The sequence below is a fragment of the Pollachius pollachius genome (assembly GCF_949987615.1).
Source record: "Pollachius pollachius genome assembly, chromosome: 7".
Classification (NCBI taxonomy): domain Eukaryota; kingdom Metazoa; phylum Chordata; class Actinopteri; order Gadiformes; family Gadidae; genus Pollachius; species Pollachius pollachius.
The window spans coordinates 27,132,249-27,150,223 of NC_136940.1; the positions used below are offsets into that span (position 1 = coordinate 27,132,249).

The window sequence follows — 17,975 nt, forward strand, 5'->3', positions numbered from 1 at the left end:
GTGGGCGTGGCCCGGGCGGCAGCTCAGGGACACCTGAAGAAGGCGTTGGCCGAGGTCTGTTGAGGCGCTGACTCGACCTGAGGGATCACGATGGCAGGCCGTGGAGTATTCATCTGCACGTTGTAGTATGTCGCTGAAAATGAGAGAAATGGTTAATATATACGGCATTCATTAAGGATTTGGCTAAGGCTACAAAAACAAGCACCAGAACCTAAGCTTAACTTATACATTGCAATGGGTGGTTATTTGTCAGGCTTTTAGTTCAGTGAACTAACTGAAAGGGAGGGCAACCAAACTCTTGTGGTCCACATGGCAGATGCTCCAGAATCAATGTGATGCCATGCTGCGGGGTCCGACAGCCTGCTCTGTAATGGACAGTGTTGGGACTAACGCGTTACAGTAACTACGTTACTTTTGCGATAACCAGCACTGTAACTAATTACTTTGTCAAAATCAGTAACGTGTTTATCGTTACTGCGATTTAAACAGGCTCGTTACTCGTTACTTCACGTGCATAACCCAGGACTAGTTTCCGTGGTGGACGTGAAGCCGACGTGAGTCACGTGACGCAGCGACGCGCAAGTAAATCAATTAAAACAATGGCAGCAGTCGACGACGGTCCAGGCGTTGTATTTCTCTCATGGAAATATGCACATTATTTTTCCTTGCTGACAGTAAAAGACATAAGGAATATTTTGGTGACCTGTCATCTTTGTGGAGGTTCGAAAACTCTAGCCACATCAAAAACTAGCAATTCTAATCTGATTAAACATCTTCAGAAACAACAGGCATCTACCAAGCTAGTTGAAAAAGACCCTGAAGGTAACACAGGTGATGCTGCTGCTAACGTCAGCTCAGCCGACGCTAAAGGAGAAGCCACTCCAGCCAAACAACGAAAGCTTGATTTTACAAAGCCTGTTGCACAGTCTATAACCCAGACACAGCTAAACAAATGATGGAGATGTATGGACAAAGACTGATATAGACATAGACATACTAACATAGACTAGTAAAGCACTTTATCCACCATTATTGATTTCATCAGTTGTTTTATTTATCTAAACGGCCAGAGTGGAGGAAATATTATTTTTGTTAAACATTAACTGTGAGGCTGAAAGTACTTTTTATTTATTTAGTTTCTCTTTGTGAGGCTGAAAATACTTTTAAGTTTGCCCATCATTATTGATGATGAGGTCTCCAGTTGGTGGAGTTTAGTTGTTTTGAGTTAAGGTTAACTTACAAAGAACGGATAAACCTCACTGTGTTTACATTGTAAACATCTATTGTATCAGTTTTGCACTATTGATTCCTACAGTTGCTAAATGGTCTGAGGCACAGTTTAATTGTTGCACTGCCAAAATTATACTTTGTACCTGTTTCAATGGCTACAATAAATATGCCTATCAAAAGTTTCAAAACATACTGTATGTTGTGTTTTGTTGATCCACTGCTTCATCGTAGTGATACTGGGTACAATGATCAAATTTTACAGTTTTGTCGAACACAATGCCACATCAACCCCAAAATAATGTGTGCGCATTTGTAGAGGGTTGGAAACAGTTGGAAACAATGGAAATATTTCATTTATTTGCACTCACACTACACTACTATGGCACGTTCAGGTCACTAGGTGGCGCATTGCGCTTGTGGTAGGATAGGACTTATGTGTAAGCAAGCCAGAGGACTGGCAGCCTCCCTAGCTATCCAGTTAGGGAGGTCCTTTGCCACATTTACACAATAAGATAATTTAGAAAAAAAAAAAGTTACTTTCCCTAGTAACTAGTTACCTTGAAAGTAACGAGTAACTTAAAGTAAATTAGTTACTTTTGAAAGAAGTAACTAGTAACTGTAACTAAGTTACTAATTTAAAGTAACTTGTCCAACACTGGTCACAGCTAAACAAATGATGGAGATGTATGGACAAAGACTGATATAGACATAGACATACTAACATAGACTACTAAAGCACATTATCCTCCATTATTGATTTCATCAGTTGTTTTATTTATCTAAATGGCCAGAGTGGAGGAAATATTATTTTTGTTAAACATTGACTATGTGAGGCTGAAAGTACTTTTTATTTATTTAGTTTCTCTTTGTGAGGCTGAAAATACTTTTAAGTTTGCCAATCATTATTGATGATGAGGTCTCCAGTTGGTGGAGTTTAGCTGTTTTGAGTTAAGGTTAACTTACAAAGAACGGATAAACCTCACTGTGTTTACATTGTAAACATCTATTGTATCAGTTTTGCACTATTATTGATTCCTACAGTTGCTAAATGGTCTGAGGCACAGTTTCATTTTTGCACTGCCAAAACTATACTTTGTACCTGTTTCAATGGCTACAATAAATATGCCTATCTCTGCCTACTAATTTAAAGTAACTTGTCCAACACTGGTAATGGAACACGCCTCAGAGAACATCCCGTGTTCTGGGTAGGTGGAACCCGCCCTGCTAGCCGCTCCACCCCAGACGCATGGGTCTAGCCAGGCGTGACCAGGCCGATGTCCTAGTTACTTTATACCGGAGCCAGATTCATATTTTGAGGTGACGTTAATCTAACCTTTTAAAGTTTATATGCACCGCAAAACTCCACCTTGCATGTGGTTTTAACATCTGGTTGTGAAGCTCTGTAGTGTTGGGCTGTGGATCGGATTAAAGTGAGTTGCAGTAGATACACGGAGTACAGTAGATGGTAACTCACATCTTGAGAAGACGTAGTACTTGTACCCCTCCGGGGCCCTGCGGCTGGGGACGGACACAGCAGACGTGATGCTGGCGGGGAAACCCTTCCAAGACGTACGGATGTGAATGGGCGGCTCTAGGACGGACACTGACGGACAGACCAAAGGATTGCTTCAGCGTTAAGATTTAGTGCATTCTCAGTTGGTGTGGCTGATTAGGAGTGTTCTAACCTGCTTGGCGTGCCGTACGGTGACGCACGATGTTAATGGAATACTGCGGCTTCTTGCCACATGTTGAGCCGGTGCCAAACTGATACGAATACTTCTGGACAAAACCCCCTAGCGGACCCAAGAGGACCACAGTGATCATCTTACATCAAAGCGGGGTCCATATTCATATCCACACAAATAGGTCACATCAGATCACCTCTTTTGAAGAAGTAGACGGATTCCCTCCTGCTCCGGTACTGAGGCACCGACAGGGCAGCTGTGATGTGGCCCCGGAGGCCGTCAAAGCCATGGTGGATCAACTTGGGGTAGCCAGGGTCCACCACGTCATTGTGAAACCTCCAATACAAGGAGCCCTGCGAAGGTAAAAGGATCGCAGGAGTCACGACATACAGAAAACGAGAATCAATCTGTTAATATCAGATTCTACCGTCCATGTACAAGCCATGAGCTTTACCAACAAGACGCACGTGAACCGAACTGAAACATTCAAATAACAAAAAGAGTCACCTTGAAGATGTATGTCTTGCCCTGGCAGTTGCATCTGGTGAAGGCGGTGTCGACGGGCGACGGGACACCCCACACCTGAGTGATGCGCCGCGCCGGGCCTGGAACCCTGTTACTGTCCAGCAGCCAGAAGTAGTGTCCTGCAGGGCGGAGGTCAGACGCTGTGGATCTGCTCAAGCTCAGCCCTTCATTCTTGTCATGGATAAAGCGTATAAGTCGGTTGTTTAGAATTATATTTGATACTTTGTGATTAGAAAAGGTTTTGGGGGTTATTATCGAGAACTTTTATGGTATTTTTTCAATGTTTCCACAAGATGCAGAGAAAGGGGCTCTGAATCAGGCACTGTGGAGCCCAAAGAATACCACAATGTTTCATGGAAAAGCCCAAATGATTTAGTCACTTGTCCTTGCCTTGCTTTACATCTTTGTAGTCTAAAAGGTTCTGCTCCAGTCTAATCATCATACATGACACTTTATACACATGGACATGGTTGCTCAGTAATTGAAGCGTTGCTTCCTGTGACGACACAGACATAAACGTTGTCTTTCCCTAAAGAATCAGACACGCTGTGACACGTTGTGTCTTAAATATTTTTCCTGGCACTTACCTCGGAAAACAACAATTGTGCCATTCCTGAGTGTGGTAACCGCGCCGACAGGACGTCCACTGCAGAGGTTCATGTCGTTGCTGTCATCTAGAGGAATGTCAAACGCATTTTTATTCTTATTCGGCTGCAGCTCCCCATCAACCATAAAGCATGCGTTGAAATAGAGAGAAACACGTTCAGCCAATAAGGTACTTCAAGCAGCATCCCCTCTAATGCTGAAACATCTAACGGCATTTTTGCAAAGCCATTAAAAGCATTGCAGAGAAAAAGAGCGGTACAATGACATGAGAGGGAACTATGACAGCTTGCCTGCTTGGTAACTTGGCCTTTGATTTGGTTTAGAAGTGGGCCTGACCAAGCTGGGTTTATTAGCTGCTGGTCTGGGACGGTTTGGTAGGGGGCGGTTTGGCCTGGCCTGGGGAGTTGGGGTTAGGAGTTGAGGTTTAGATGTTGTCGGAGTTGAAGAAAGTTTTCCCTCCTCTTGGTTGTCCTTCACTGTCGGGTCTGTGGATGAAGGAGGAAGTGCGCTCAAAGTGGCGACTTGTGGTCCAGGGCTTGAGGGGGTGGGAACGGAAGAAGCTGAAGCTTCTGAGGAGGAGTAAGCCTGCGTAGCTCCTGTGGTCTCTGGAACTACAGATGGATTAACATCTACCCTGGAGGTTGGTTTCGTAGTTAGGTCCTGGGTGGTAGTTGATTCTGTTGGGTTAGTAGTTAGGTCTGGGTAGGTAGTTGATTCTGTTGGGCTAGTAGTTAGGTCTGGGTAGGTAGTTGATTCTGTTGGGTTAGTAGTTAGGCCTAGGTAGGTAGTTGATTCTGTTGGGTTAGTAGTTAGCTCTGGGTAGGTAGTTGATTCTGTTGGGTTAGTAGTTAGGTCTAGGTAGGTAGTTGATTCTGTTGGGTTAGTAGTTAGGTCTGGGTAGGTAGTTGATTCTGTTGGGTTAGTAGTTAGGTCTAGGTAGGTAGTTGATTCTGTTGGGTTAGTAGTTAGCTCTGGGTAGGTAGTTGATTCTGTTGGGCTAGTAGTTAGGTCTGGGTAGGTAGTTGATTCTGTTGGGTTAGTAGTTAGGTCTGGGTAGGTAGTTGATTCTGTTGGGTTAGTAGTTAGGTCTGGGTAGGTAGTTGATTCTGTTGGGTTAGTAGTTAGGTCTGGGTAGGTAGTTGATTCTGTTGGGTTAGTAGTTATGTCTGGGTAGGTAGTTGATTCTGTTGGGTTAGTAGTTAGGTCTAGGTAGGTAGTTGATTCTGTTGGGTTAGTAGTTAGCTCTGGGTAGGTAGTTGATTCTGTTGGCTTAGTAGTTAGGTCTGGGTAGGTAGTTGATTCTGTTGGGTTAGCAGTTAGGTCTGGGTAGGTAGTTGATTCTGTTGGGTTAGCAGTTAGGTCTGGGTAGGTAGTTGATTCTGTTGGGTTAGTAGTTAGGTCTGGGTAGGTAGTTGATTCTGTTGGGTTAGTAGTTAGGTCTGGGTAGGTAGTTGATTCTGTTGGGTTAGTAGTTAGCTCTGGGTAGGCAGTTGATTCTGTTGGGTTAGTAGTTAGGTCTGGGTAGGTAGTTGATTCTGTTGGGTTAGTAGTTAGGTCTGGGTAGGTAGTTGATTCTGTTGGGTTATTAGTTAGGTCTGGGTAGGTAGTTGATTCTGTTGGGTTAGTAGTTAGGTCTGGGTAGGTAGTTGATTCTGTTGGGTTAGTAGTTAGGTCTAGGTAGGTAGTTGATTCTGTTGGGTTAGTAGTTAGGTCTGGGTAGGTAGTTGATTCTGTTGGGTTAGTAGTTAGGTCTGAGTAGGTAGTTGATTCTGTTAGGTAAGTAGTTAGGTCTGGGTAGGTAGTTGATTCTGTTGGGTTAGTAGTTAGGTCTGGGTAGGTAGTTGATTCTGTTGGGTTAGTAGTTAGGTCTGGGTAGGTAGTTGATTCTGTTGGGTTAGTAGTTAGGTCTGGGTAGGTAGTTGATTCTGTTGGGTTAGTAGTTAGGTCTGGGTAGGTTATTGATTCTGTTGGGTAAATATGGGCCACACTTGGCTCAAAGGTTTCGTATCCATCTGTTCCACTTGCTCCAAACTCCTGTCCAGTCTGCAGACCAGAATCCGGGTCTGCGATGTCTCGGCTGAATGGTTTGGTGATGTCAGAGCCGTCCATGTCGTGGAGGATGGCTTGAGTGGGCTTTGGGACGGATGTGGTCTCAAAATCCTCCTTTGAAAGAGGATCGTCGTGGAGGTTCGGAAAGTTTGGTTCATAAAAATCTATGGAAGGAAAATAGGAAAAGTAAACATAAACAAAGGGGCATTCAAAGGCTGTCACGGTATTCATGTTGAGTCTGCATTTCTAGATTGACATAATCTCTCGCACCATTGCTGAATTCATCATAGTTGTCTTGTGGAGCGACCGGTGAAATCAAAGGGTCGTCTGCAGAAAAACAAATCAATTTTAGATGTTTGACAGTGTGACATCCATTTGCAATATACCCATCTTCAATTCAACCTGATATTTTCAGTATTCATGTTGCTGAATATTAGACATTGCTTCTATTAACAAAGAGTAGCGCTGTCACCTGCGGAAGTCCATTTCTGCAGCTCAGCTTCCTCCTCCGCTGTGGTTGATAGGAGTTTAATTAGTATTTCCTTTCATACACAGGAATTCTTCAACCTTGTGAGCCAATGTACCTATGTTTAATGTACTTTACATAATCACACGATCGATTAATGATAACTCCAGATTTCTAGACAAATTGATCCTCTCCATGCGTGGGTTGGGTTGTGCTGTTGTGTTGTGGTGTGTTGTGTTGTTGGGTTGTGTTATGTTGTGTTGTTGTGTTGTGGTGTTTTTGGGTTGTGTTGTTGTGTTGTGGTGTGTTGTGTTGTTGGGTTGTGTTATTGTGTTGTTGGGTTGTGTTATGTTGTGTTGTGGTGTTTTTGGGTTGTGTTGTTGGGTTGTGTTGTGGTGTGTTGGGTTGTGGTGTTGTGTTGTGTTGTGGTGTTGTGTTGTGGTGTTGTGCTGTGGTGATGTGTTGTTTTGTACTGTTTTTGGTTGTGTTGTTGGGTTGTGTTGTGGTGTGTTGTGTTGTGTTGTTATGTTGTGGTGTGTTGTGTTGTGTTGTGGTGTGTTGTGTTGTGGTGTGTTGTTGTGTTGTCTTGTTGTGGTGTGCTGTGTTGTTGTGTTGTGGTGTTGTGTTGTGTTGTGGTGTTTTTGGGTTGTGTTGTGTTGTGGTTTTGTGTTGTGTTGTGTTGTGTTGTTGTGTTATGGCGTTATGTTGTGTTGTGCTGTATTGTTGTGTTGTGGTGTGTTGTTGTGTTGTGGCGTTATGTTGTGTTGTTGTGTTGTGTTTTTGTGTTGTGCGGCGCTTGCCTGCTGTGTCGCAGTGGTTGTTGTAGTCTGGACAGCAGTTGCTGAACTTGATACATTCAGGATCACAGGTGCACCTGCGGCCCCTCTTAAAGGCTTCCCCACACCGCCCCTTACACGAGTGTCCTACAGGCAAACACACACACGGTAAACACACAAACCAAGCTCCAACACAAGACTACAACAATGATTAATGAAAACCTCTATAAAGATGTCTAAACGTTTGTACGGTTAGTTGGGTGGGTTTTCCTCATTTTAAATCCGTAATGAAATAACTGCTAAATAAACAGCCGTGGGTTGAACACAATTATTTAAGATCATTCATATTATTCACATTATTGATATTAAATGTATAAATGTAGGCGCGTTGTCCTTACTTTCGGTGCATAGGGATTCATAGTCCCTGCAGCATTCTTCATGGGCCAGACAGCCGTAGTCACACTGGCACATGTACCCTCTGTAGAACTCGATGCCACAGCGGCCCTTGCAGCTGGCTTTTAAAGAAAGCATTTACAAGCCAAACTCGTGACACATTTTTAGATTATGCAATATTTAAATTGATTGACATTCAAGGCATGTCTTCCCCAAACACTCGGAATTCATGACAACAGAAAGAGAACAACCGAAACAGCTTCCAGGAAAGCCTTTCACAACAATGATTTATGTTTAGAGTGGCTGCGTTAAATTGCACATCTTAATTTTTACATTTTAAATGTTTTAATTTAATTTGCATACTCACTTTGGGCCCAAACACATGAAATGGAGACGGTCATTGTAGTGGCCATAGCAGCCAGGAATAGAGAGGAAGGCATGTTAAAAGGCTTTGTTTCTCCCTGTAAAACAAGAAAGGCAAATATACAGTGAACACATGTCACAGATGAATGTTAGGATGCAGATACTACGGTGGATAGAGTAGACCCGTGATAAGGAGCTTATGACTCACCTCCCAAACAGCCTCGGTGAAGTCTCCACGTGAACGCTGAGGGCTGGGGGTGATGTCCTTTTAAAGGCTCTCCTCAAAGGGCCTCTCCTACCGCCCTCATAATGCTGATGACCTCACAGCCGCCGCCAGGCGAGACAGGGAGGGCCTCCGCTTTAGGACTGCCCTGCTTCCACCAAACCATCGCTCCATTGGAAGCACATCAACACACATCTGTGCCAGGGACTTTGACATCACAGACTTCCCCTTTTTCCGAGACAATGCATTTATATATTATACACTGTGACCCAATAATATTCAATCATAATGGCTTCTTGTAAATATTGGCATGAGATCAATGCTGTTATATGTCTATCTCTCTCTCTCTCTCTCTCTCTCTCTCTCTCTCTCTCTCTCTCTCTCTCTCTCTATATATATATATATATATATATATATATATGAGAGAGAAGGATAGAGAAGGAGAGGGAGACATACTCAAAGTGACTGGAGCTGATAGAGCAGTAGAGTAAGAGCATATGTTTAGTTTGGTGTTGATGTGTCTGTGAGAGTTCCACCAGCTCAGCAGTGTCAGCGCACTCGTAACATTGACTCACTGCCCACTACTGCCTACTAGCATACATGTAGGCTTACACAGTCAAAGGTTCAGTCATTGAAATCAACACAGGCAGCATGTCAACAGACAGAACATGGTACAACTAATCCATTATGCCAGAGAGAGAGAGAGAGAGAGAGAGGGAGAGGGAGAGAGAGAGAGAGAGAGAGAGAGAGAGAGAGAGAGAGAGATGGGAGGGGAGAGAGAGAGAGAGCGAGAGAGAATAAATAATTCAATATAAATACATTCTCCTATTTCATTTTTTTCAACCAAACTATCTCTAAAAATGACAAATAGACAATGAAAAGGGGAAATTACGAATTGAAACACTACACACTACAGTCAGTTGAAGTACCTAGTCTACAATGTAAGTGAAGGCACAGATAGATCAACTGCGCCCCCATGTGGTCATGTGTAGCTAGTATTGTAGGTATAATGTAGGCCTATGCGTTGTACATTATTTGTAAACAGTATTTGAAATAGCATGATTTATTTCCATTGATTTATTTAGCATCAGTGTTTCTACATTAATGATGGTTTCAGATGATTCATAGCATCTTAAATACGAGCAGGCCTTAAGTCAAAGGCAAAGACAGGAAAGAATTCATAAAATAGAAGAGGCATATTATATGATATCCATCATAAAATGTGTTGCATTCGTGTGATATGTTATATTCATGTTAAATTAGGGTTTGGAATCGGATGCGTTTATCTCTTTCTATTGCTCGCCAGGAAATGACTATTCAGATCTGGTAGAAACAGGAAACAGCCCCGTTCTCACCTCACGCCCACTTTGTGCTGTATGAATACTGATCAGTAAAGAATCTGTCTGATGTCACCTGTCACATGCATTAAGAGCTTACTAGGAAACGAAGACATGGAGATAAAATCCCGTTGAATATCAATGATATTGAATGATGAATGGCATGAGGACAGTTCTCCAATGGGCCGATAGGGGGCGACAAATAAAAGCTCATGAGTGAGAGAGAGACACACACACACACACACACACACGCGCACACACACACACACACACACACACACACACACACACACACACACACACACACACGATAATAATAGCTCAGAGTAACAGGTGGCGGGATCCACACAGCCAATCATCCCCGCTGCTTTGATTGACATTTTATTTTATTTTGGGGCGCTGCATGTTAATTAAAGTCTTAACAGAGGCCCCATGATTTCATCTGCTGTGCCATTCATTGGTCATAACGATGGTAACTGTCCATGTGTGTTTCTATTAATGTCATGTTGGCTCCTTTGGAGATGAGGGTTGAGCAGATCGTGTGTTTATGGCAAAACACCCCCCCCCCCCCCCCCCCCCCCCCCCACACACACACACACTCCTCCATGATCGATATGATCCAATAATCACCTCCAATACGCAGTCTGATACCATTTAACGAAGTGGATTATGAGTAGTTATAGCATTGCCTCTGTGTGGTGTGTGTGTGTGTGTGTGTGTGTGTGTGTGTGTGTGTGTGTGTGTGTGTGTGTGTGTGTGTGTGTGTGTGTGTGTGTGTGTGTGTGTGTGTGTGTGTGTGTGTGTGGCTGATGGTTGAAGCAGCCTCACCTGGCCGCGTCTGTTGGGCTCTGGGGCCGGGACGCTGCGCAACTGTTGCTCGATGAGTTATCAGTGTGAGCCCAAGAAATGTCCCCGAGGTGGACACACACACACAAGAGTTGTCTTATTAAATGACATTGTCTTCATTCAAAGGAGGATTATAGATGTTCTTGCTTGGCCAAATGTGTCATTGGCTGACCTCCTGCGCTACGATGTGTTCACCATTGGGAAATAACAACAAAGTAAAAAAAAATGCTCTGGGTTTGTTCTGAATTGAATAGTGTTTTCTGTGTTTCCTTAATATTGATATATAAATTAAATTTAAACAAATGATTTATGCACAGGTATCATCCATTATTTATTTCCCTCGCCCCGTTGCAGTCCGGCTGGTACCAATATGAAGCCTCCTGCTGTGCCGCCTCTGACCGGCTAATGACCGCGGCTCCACCAGTTTGGGCCTGGCCCATGAAATACTAAAGGACGAACCCCCCCGGAGACAGAAAACATCACATTGTTTTGGGTAATGGAAATAGCTTCTGGCGATGGGAGCAACAAGTGTTGAACGTTCTCAGGTCCGCTTCCTGTGTTGATGGTAAATAGCGCCACTGTACGCCTGATTACATATCAAAGTATTTGTATTTGTTTTTTATTGGGTATTTTGTTGATGCAATTTAAAATATTTGAACTGATATATATATATATATATATATATATATATATATATATATATATATATATATATATATATATATATGGATTTCAGGCCTGTATCATTTGAAGATTGCTATTTTACATGGTTCATTCAGCAATAAGACACATATTATAGCAATAATACGTGTACATTTAATTTATGAAATCTATTAAATTATCCATACATATAAATTATTAATTAATCTCTTTATTTGAAAAACAGCAAACATGCAGAAACCTCGTACCTGCCAATCTTACATTATTTATTTTTCTATGGTTATAAACTTAAAAAACAAATATCTAATGATAACTCGGTATATTTTATAAGACCCGCCTACATTGGTTGCTATGCCTACAACAAATTTCTGCCTGAGTGAAAAACTCATAAGCCAATCAGGATCGAGGTGGGTGGGAGTTTCCGCGCTGAACACCGCCGGGTAAAACTCACTCTGACCAAAGCTCTCAGCGGTCTGCTGCTGCACGGAGGGACAGAAGGAAACATGTGTTATCAAGGTCTTCACCAATACGGATTCAGGTAATTATTGATCTTTATTGATCTATTCTACTGCGAGGAAATGAGTTGAAAAGTACCTCGAGGGACTGCGCCAACACGCCGACTAGTCCTGTATGACAGGGACCATGTTACCGCTGTTCCTCATGTTACTCATGTACTCATGTTACTCACGTTAATTCATGTCCATCCACGTTACCAATGTTATTCCTGCTACCGCACTCCACCCTCCACAGAGACCTCAGGATGTGATCGGTGTGAGAAACGTCCTCATAGTTAAATGAAGGATGAACCGAGGACATCTCCTATAGATCTAGTCCTCTACAAAGCGCGTCATCATCCTTATGTTTAATAAATGTCGCCTGATTGCTCAGCTTTGATAAAGCCATCCTGAATGCGATGAAGAGTTAAGCGATTCATCATCTAATAAAAGGCCAGTTGGCCATAGCCTATGTGGTCATTTCGCCAACATGTTGTGATGAATCGTTTTGAGCTGTAACGTCACACCTCTTTAACTAATGGATGTCATTTCTTTAACCATCTAAAGTTTCAAATGAAGAATATGTCTTCATGCTGGGACGTTTGAAATGAGTTTCTGACTCATAGTTCTGTGACCCATGGACGATAGCAGCATTAGGCTGTACTGTGTCATTATTCTGTTAATTAAGCTTCACTAATGACTTTATTCTGTATACAATGCAACTTGTGTATGTTTATACAGTGAGATCGTAATGATGATGTATTCTATACAAAAAATTCTGCCCCATAAGTCTGTTATCTCAGCCACTCTTGTAGGAATCCCATTTGAAATGATGGGAGTGTCCAAAAGGTAAGCATTCTGATAGTCAGTATCAGCTGTAGCATTTAATAGGACTTAAAGTTATTGTGTCTTTTTGTCCCCAAGACCAGAAATGGAATTAAGATTTCAGTGCTACTTTGCGAATGCAATTCCTTATCTGAGATTAACTGGATATTTATTTTATTTTCTTACCATATTCAGATGCTACTATATCAGATTTCTGACTGTTATTGACTGGTGAATGTGAACTCTGAGTGACTGGTCTGAAAGCCTTGAGTCCGCTCATTATTGTGCTCTCAATTGATCAAAGCATATTCTAGTTACTACTATTCTAGCTGCTACTATAGTCCTCTCCTATCTGTTTGGATCAACAGCTTTATTTGTGGTTACATTTCAGGGGCTTTCACTATGATTCTCTTTTATTTGTATTTGTGTTTATTTAGATGTTGTCAAACTAATATTGTTAGATGTATCTAAACTCAGTTGGGAGCAATGTTAGGATGTAACCAAGAATATTGCCAAAAAGTTGTTGATTAAATGATTGTCCCCCTCTAATTAATTAAGTGTTTGCATGTTGTGGGAAGATTGTCATCCACTGATGCTTGAGCCATCCTGCTGTCTCTGTTGTAATCACCGTCTGCGAGCTGCTGAAGCCAAAGCTGTAGCTTTGATATTTCTTGGCTGGTTTTCCTTCTATCCATTCTGAAATGTGATACTATAAGGACACAGGTTAGTTTCAAAAGCTGTTTAGAGAAGATTGATACCGTCTGTCAGAGATTTATTTCTCTGAGTCAGAGTTGTTTTCCTTTTATTTACCAAACATATTGCACAAGTCCTCAAAGATCGTTTACCAAACTCATGATTTTTTGTAGTCCTTCCCACTAAACAAGAAGTGAGAGAAAGCAGTTGACTTCACTGTAATATGTGATGCAGTTGCAGAACATCCCTGTTTCAAAGATAATCAATGCATTGACATTTCAGTCCTGACCCTGCAGTACAATATTCCTTGCTTGTCGAACCCAGAGTTAAGTCTTCGGCTCAGTTGATAACGTCATCAGTTTGGGTTCAATGGAGATTGAACAACTGTAAAGCAAAAAAATACTTAAATGTATCAAGAAAATCTCCTAGCCTCTGCGTTCCATATTCTGGTTGAGCAACTCTGCATGATGGCATGGGGTGCTGGTGATTGTGCTTGTTAAGATAATTTTAGACTTAATAGACCAAGCACTGGCTCTAAATGCTGACTGTCAACTTCATCTCGCATAGCTACCGGGATCTTCCTCTCCAGAGCACAGTAATACAGCTACCGGGGTCTTCCTCTCCAGAGCACAGTAATACAGCTACCGGGATCTTCCTCTCCAGAGCACAGTAATACAGTAATACAACCTAATCATCAACACATGTGTGTTCAAGACTAGAGGAGGCTGAGCTGATTACGTTCACTTGAGTTATTTTAGTATTTTTTGCTTCCAGGACCTTAATGAGCCAACCTCAGCCATAGGGAAGAGTAACAGAGAGGCACTGAAAGGGATTGGCTGGGAGGGAGGGGGCCAGCACACTGAAACAAGGAAGGCATGACGTAACGGAAGCATTGATGTACTTGTCGAGGTCCAGCAGGTAATGAACCACCTGGTTAGTAACTCAAATATACCGTGACAAAAGCGCATGCAGGTGCATTAGTTAAGCAATCTTAACTCTCCCCCGGCTGGGATCCGATACCTGCCTATCTCTGAACCCCGGGATCCTCTTACCTCCGCCCTGGTTCTGATCCACCCTGCCCCCCCCCCCTGCTCCTCTAGCTCCTCTTGGCTCTCCCAGGCAGCCTGGTATGGTGCCATTGGCAGATATTAATTATAGATGGCGAGGCCCTCTGCTAAATAGGCTACCCTGCTGTGGGGCCTTCCCCGGGCTGCCTCCCAGAGCAGGGTGGCAGGGGGCCTGGGGAGGGAAGCACAGCGGGCCAAGGCTGTTACATCACACAGAACCACCAGTGAGCTTCACCGTAGCGAGTCTGATTGCGGGGTCACTATCTACTATGGATGAACTCTTCGCCACTTGTCTCCTCATAGAGCAGATGGGAGGATTCCCCCCAGCCCCCTGCAACAGTCACCAGGCCCCCGCAGCATGGAGCCTCTGGGTGGAGGCCTGGCTCTATTTCTGGGTGACTGGTTCTGGAGCTGCTGGGCGCTTTGCTAGTGATAAGAGAGGTGGGGCAGCGAGGACGGCTGCAGCCTGTGGCAGGCCATTTGAACAGGACTAGGGTTTCTTTGGGACTGTTGTCGATTAAATGAAAGGATCTCAGACAGGTTGGTAGACGTACGCCACAGAGCTGCTCCAGGACATCGTGTGGTGGAAGTCCTTTTGTTTCACAAGCTAGAAAAATAGAAGTGGTTTGGGAAAAGAAGGCTTAAAGCAGGACATTACGATGTTTCAGCTCAGAACCATCTGGAATTAAATTTGAGTGAAAATTCTAGCTGGTCAATAAAATGATGTGTATTATGAAATTAATAATTATATCCTTGATCATTGACATTTTTTATTTTGAAACCTGTTTTCAAGAGATCGTCTCCTCAGCTCATAACGCTCAAAACAACCACGAAATAAATAAATAAATATTTCCACATAAATGATTACATCGCACAAAAGAAACAATGGTGGACAATGAATGAATAAAGCTCAGAGCTGATTGTGGAAGGGCCATGGTGCCTCATGCCTGGATGTCATCAGTCATGTGCTGCGCTCTCCTCCCAGTATGTCCCACTGGCACGTTGACAGTGGCTGGACTGGACTGGACGCTTGTAGTGACAGAGCGACATTGAGGCCAGGACAATGAGTGGCCCAAGGGCTCTAAACACGTAACTCGTTCTCCCTCATTTTCCTATCTCCCTCTCTGGCCGTCCACCTTTATGCCTCTCAGCTCTTCTGCAGCTTCTGGTGTCTGCCTCTCCCTCCATTTGGAATGAGTGAAAAGGCTCATTTGCAGGTTCATTTGTTTGTGGGTGTGTGTGTCTCTGCATGTGTGGGGGGGCGGGTGGGGGAAGAAGCCATCAAGGGCTACGTAATTATGAACGTGAACATTATTATTATTATTATTTCCTCTTTATTATCTATTTATTTTGGCGCTGTACTATTTGGATAAAAGTTGATGTGTGCAGAGTGAATGATGTTCAGAATGTCGCTGAGCGCTCCAGCAGGCTGTAGAGCGGCCCGCAGCACAATGATCTCCTCTCTGCTGTCGCCTTTTATTGCTCCCAGTCTCGGTCCTGTGAAGGCTGCAAAGGATTCAGGAAATGATCATCTATAAAATCGTTATTCATGTTGAGCCAATAAATCCAATATCCTAGATCCTAGACCAAAGCATGGGTAGAATTGGGTAGTCTCCCTAACCTCTCCCTCCCCTCCTGTAGAGTCTGTCCTACTCTGTCTCAGCCTCTTGGCGTCCACCATCTCACTGTCTGATGTATGGATAACTGATCTGATGAAATCATGTACGGCATCGTGGAGTAACACGGGATGGTTACCGTTTGTCACGTCGCTGAAAAGGATTTCCGCCCACCTGGGCCCCCCCCCACTCAGTGTTCATCCCCCCCCCCAGAGCCAAAGACAGATGGGACCGGTGGTGTGCTTCTCTATTATTTCTTTCTGTTCATGTTTCTCTACTCCTTTCTTTCACTTCCCATTTCAAGAGCAGGTGGAGGTGATGAGGGGTAGCAGCTGGGCAGAAGCACCAGATCAATGAGGGAACCAACAGTTAGAGCTGAGGTCTGCAGAATCACATGCATCATCTGTTTCCTGTTACGTTGTTACATGAATCACAAAACGGTCTCTTTGAGACAGGTTTGGAGTTCTGTGACCAAGACAGTGTTTTCTCTCTGTCTCTCTTTTGTTCCTTCGTTCTTTGACGCCTCCTTGTCGTTCGTGGAGACCTCCTGTGTGTTGTCGTCCTGTGACGGGGGAACGGTCATGGGGCTGCTGCAGAGAGAGAGTTTATCTTGGTCAACGGTTTGGGTAGCTGGTGGCATCGCCTGCCTGGGTGCTCCTGATATCAATTCAACGGCGGGCCAAGAGAAGCCGGGTCAAGTCTTTCAACGTTTATTTCTGAATCCCTTTATCACTGACGCACTCCAGAGACCCATTTATTGGCGGCACTTTCTCGGTCCATGGCTAACCCGAGGTCTTAAATGGACGTGAGGAATGCTGCAGGAATACCCACTGCAGACCTTAGAGCGGTGGAAGCGTCTGATAGGAGGGCTCCCTCTTCTGGGGTGGCTACCTGGCGATAGGTAAGCGTTTGGCAGACGTTAAATCACTCCAAGCACCAGCTGTACGGGGACATTACCACAGCACTTTCCTGTAGCCCATAGATTGGAGCCGGTTACTGTGTCCTTGCTTCCAAGCGGGAAGCAAGGACACAATCAGCCACAAGCTGATGTGTGGTGAGCTCTGAGCTCTGAGCCGGGGGCAGTGGCAGCGGTCCAAGCCGAGACCCAGGTGAGGCCGCCACAAATGAGGTGTGTGTGTGTGTGTGTGTGTGTGTGTGTGTGTGTGTGTGTGTGTGTGTGTGTGTGTGTGTGTGTGTGTGTGTGTGTGTGTCCTAGGTTTGACTCCAAAATAGGGAATCAGTACAGCAGGCAGATTGACAACATGAAGCAGGATGGACAAAGAGGGGCGAGGAAAGCCTTTGTATTGTCCCAGTATACCAGTATAGGGCGGTAGGGGTAAACCAGCAGCTATGTTGGACCCTTCCTTTGCCCAGACTCTGCCCAATGGGAAAACCCAAAGGTCAGGAAAGGTCAACTGGTGACATTTAACCTTCCTCTTGAAGTGTTTTGAGTTCAGACATCAGACTGCCTGTTGTCAGTCCTCTCTATAAAACTTGTTACACCTCTCATGTTAAAACAAAGGCAAATGTCTCCCAGCAGAGGCACGATGAGTGGAGGTCCAGCTGAAATATGTCTTCTGCTGATTATCACCGGCTTCCATTATCACTTTTTCACTTCTACTGGATTGGTCATCATTCAAGAGCTTTAACAATCCTAAGATTTTATTTGATAACTTGATAGATTACTTGATTCCTATTTTGTGGCTCATTTAATTCTGTCTGTGTTTGTAGGTATGTGAGAAACACTAAGAGGTACGTTAAGCTTGGTGGATGTTTTCATATCGATCGATGAGAGTGAATGGTTCATCACATACTGACTGGACTTTAGGTGGGCCGTCATGGCTTCACCCTGTCAGCCAGGAGAGAGGATGCAGCCAGCGTGCCCACTGACACACAGACAGACAGACAGACAGACAGACAGACAGACAGACAGACAGACAGACAGACAGACAGACAGACAGACAGACAGACAGACAGACAGACAGACAGACAGACAGACAGACAGACAGACAGACAGACAGACAGACAGACAGACAGACAGACAGACAGACAGACAGACAGACAGACAGACACATGGAAATAGGGTTGCTTTTTGGAAGCTAAATGATATGTGTGCTTTTA

At 43.9% G+C, this 17,975-nt stretch overlaps 2 protein-coding genes across 3 annotated transcripts in view; one reads left to right on the forward strand and one right to left on the reverse strand.

Annotated features, from left to right (window-relative positions):
• Positions 1–8: 8 nt before the first annotated feature.
• prg4b (proteoglycan 4b) lies at positions 9–4,088 on the reverse strand. Its single transcript, XM_079740195.1, has 6 exons — positions 4,028–4,088; positions 3,423–3,611; positions 3,112–3,268; positions 2,916–3,023; positions 2,705–2,833; positions 9–133 (listed from the first exon to the last, which is right to left on the reverse strand). Exons 1-6 carry the CDS (start codon positions 4,049–4,051, stop codon positions 24–26), a joined length of 717 nt encoding a protein of 238 aa, XP_079596321.1. The 5' UTR covers positions 4,052–4,088; the 3' UTR covers positions 9–23.
• A 7,521-nt stretch (positions 4,089–11,609) lies between these two features.
• Positions 11,610–17,975, forward strand: part of fcho1 (FCH and mu domain containing endocytic adaptor 1) — a 34,453-nt gene continuing 28,087 nt past the window's right edge. For both annotated transcript variants that reach the window (XM_079739687.1, XM_079739688.1), the window contains exon 1: positions 11,610–11,697. The gene's annotated coding sequence lies outside the window, so the exon portion shown is untranslated. The remainder of the gene's footprint in view (positions 11,698–17,975) is intronic.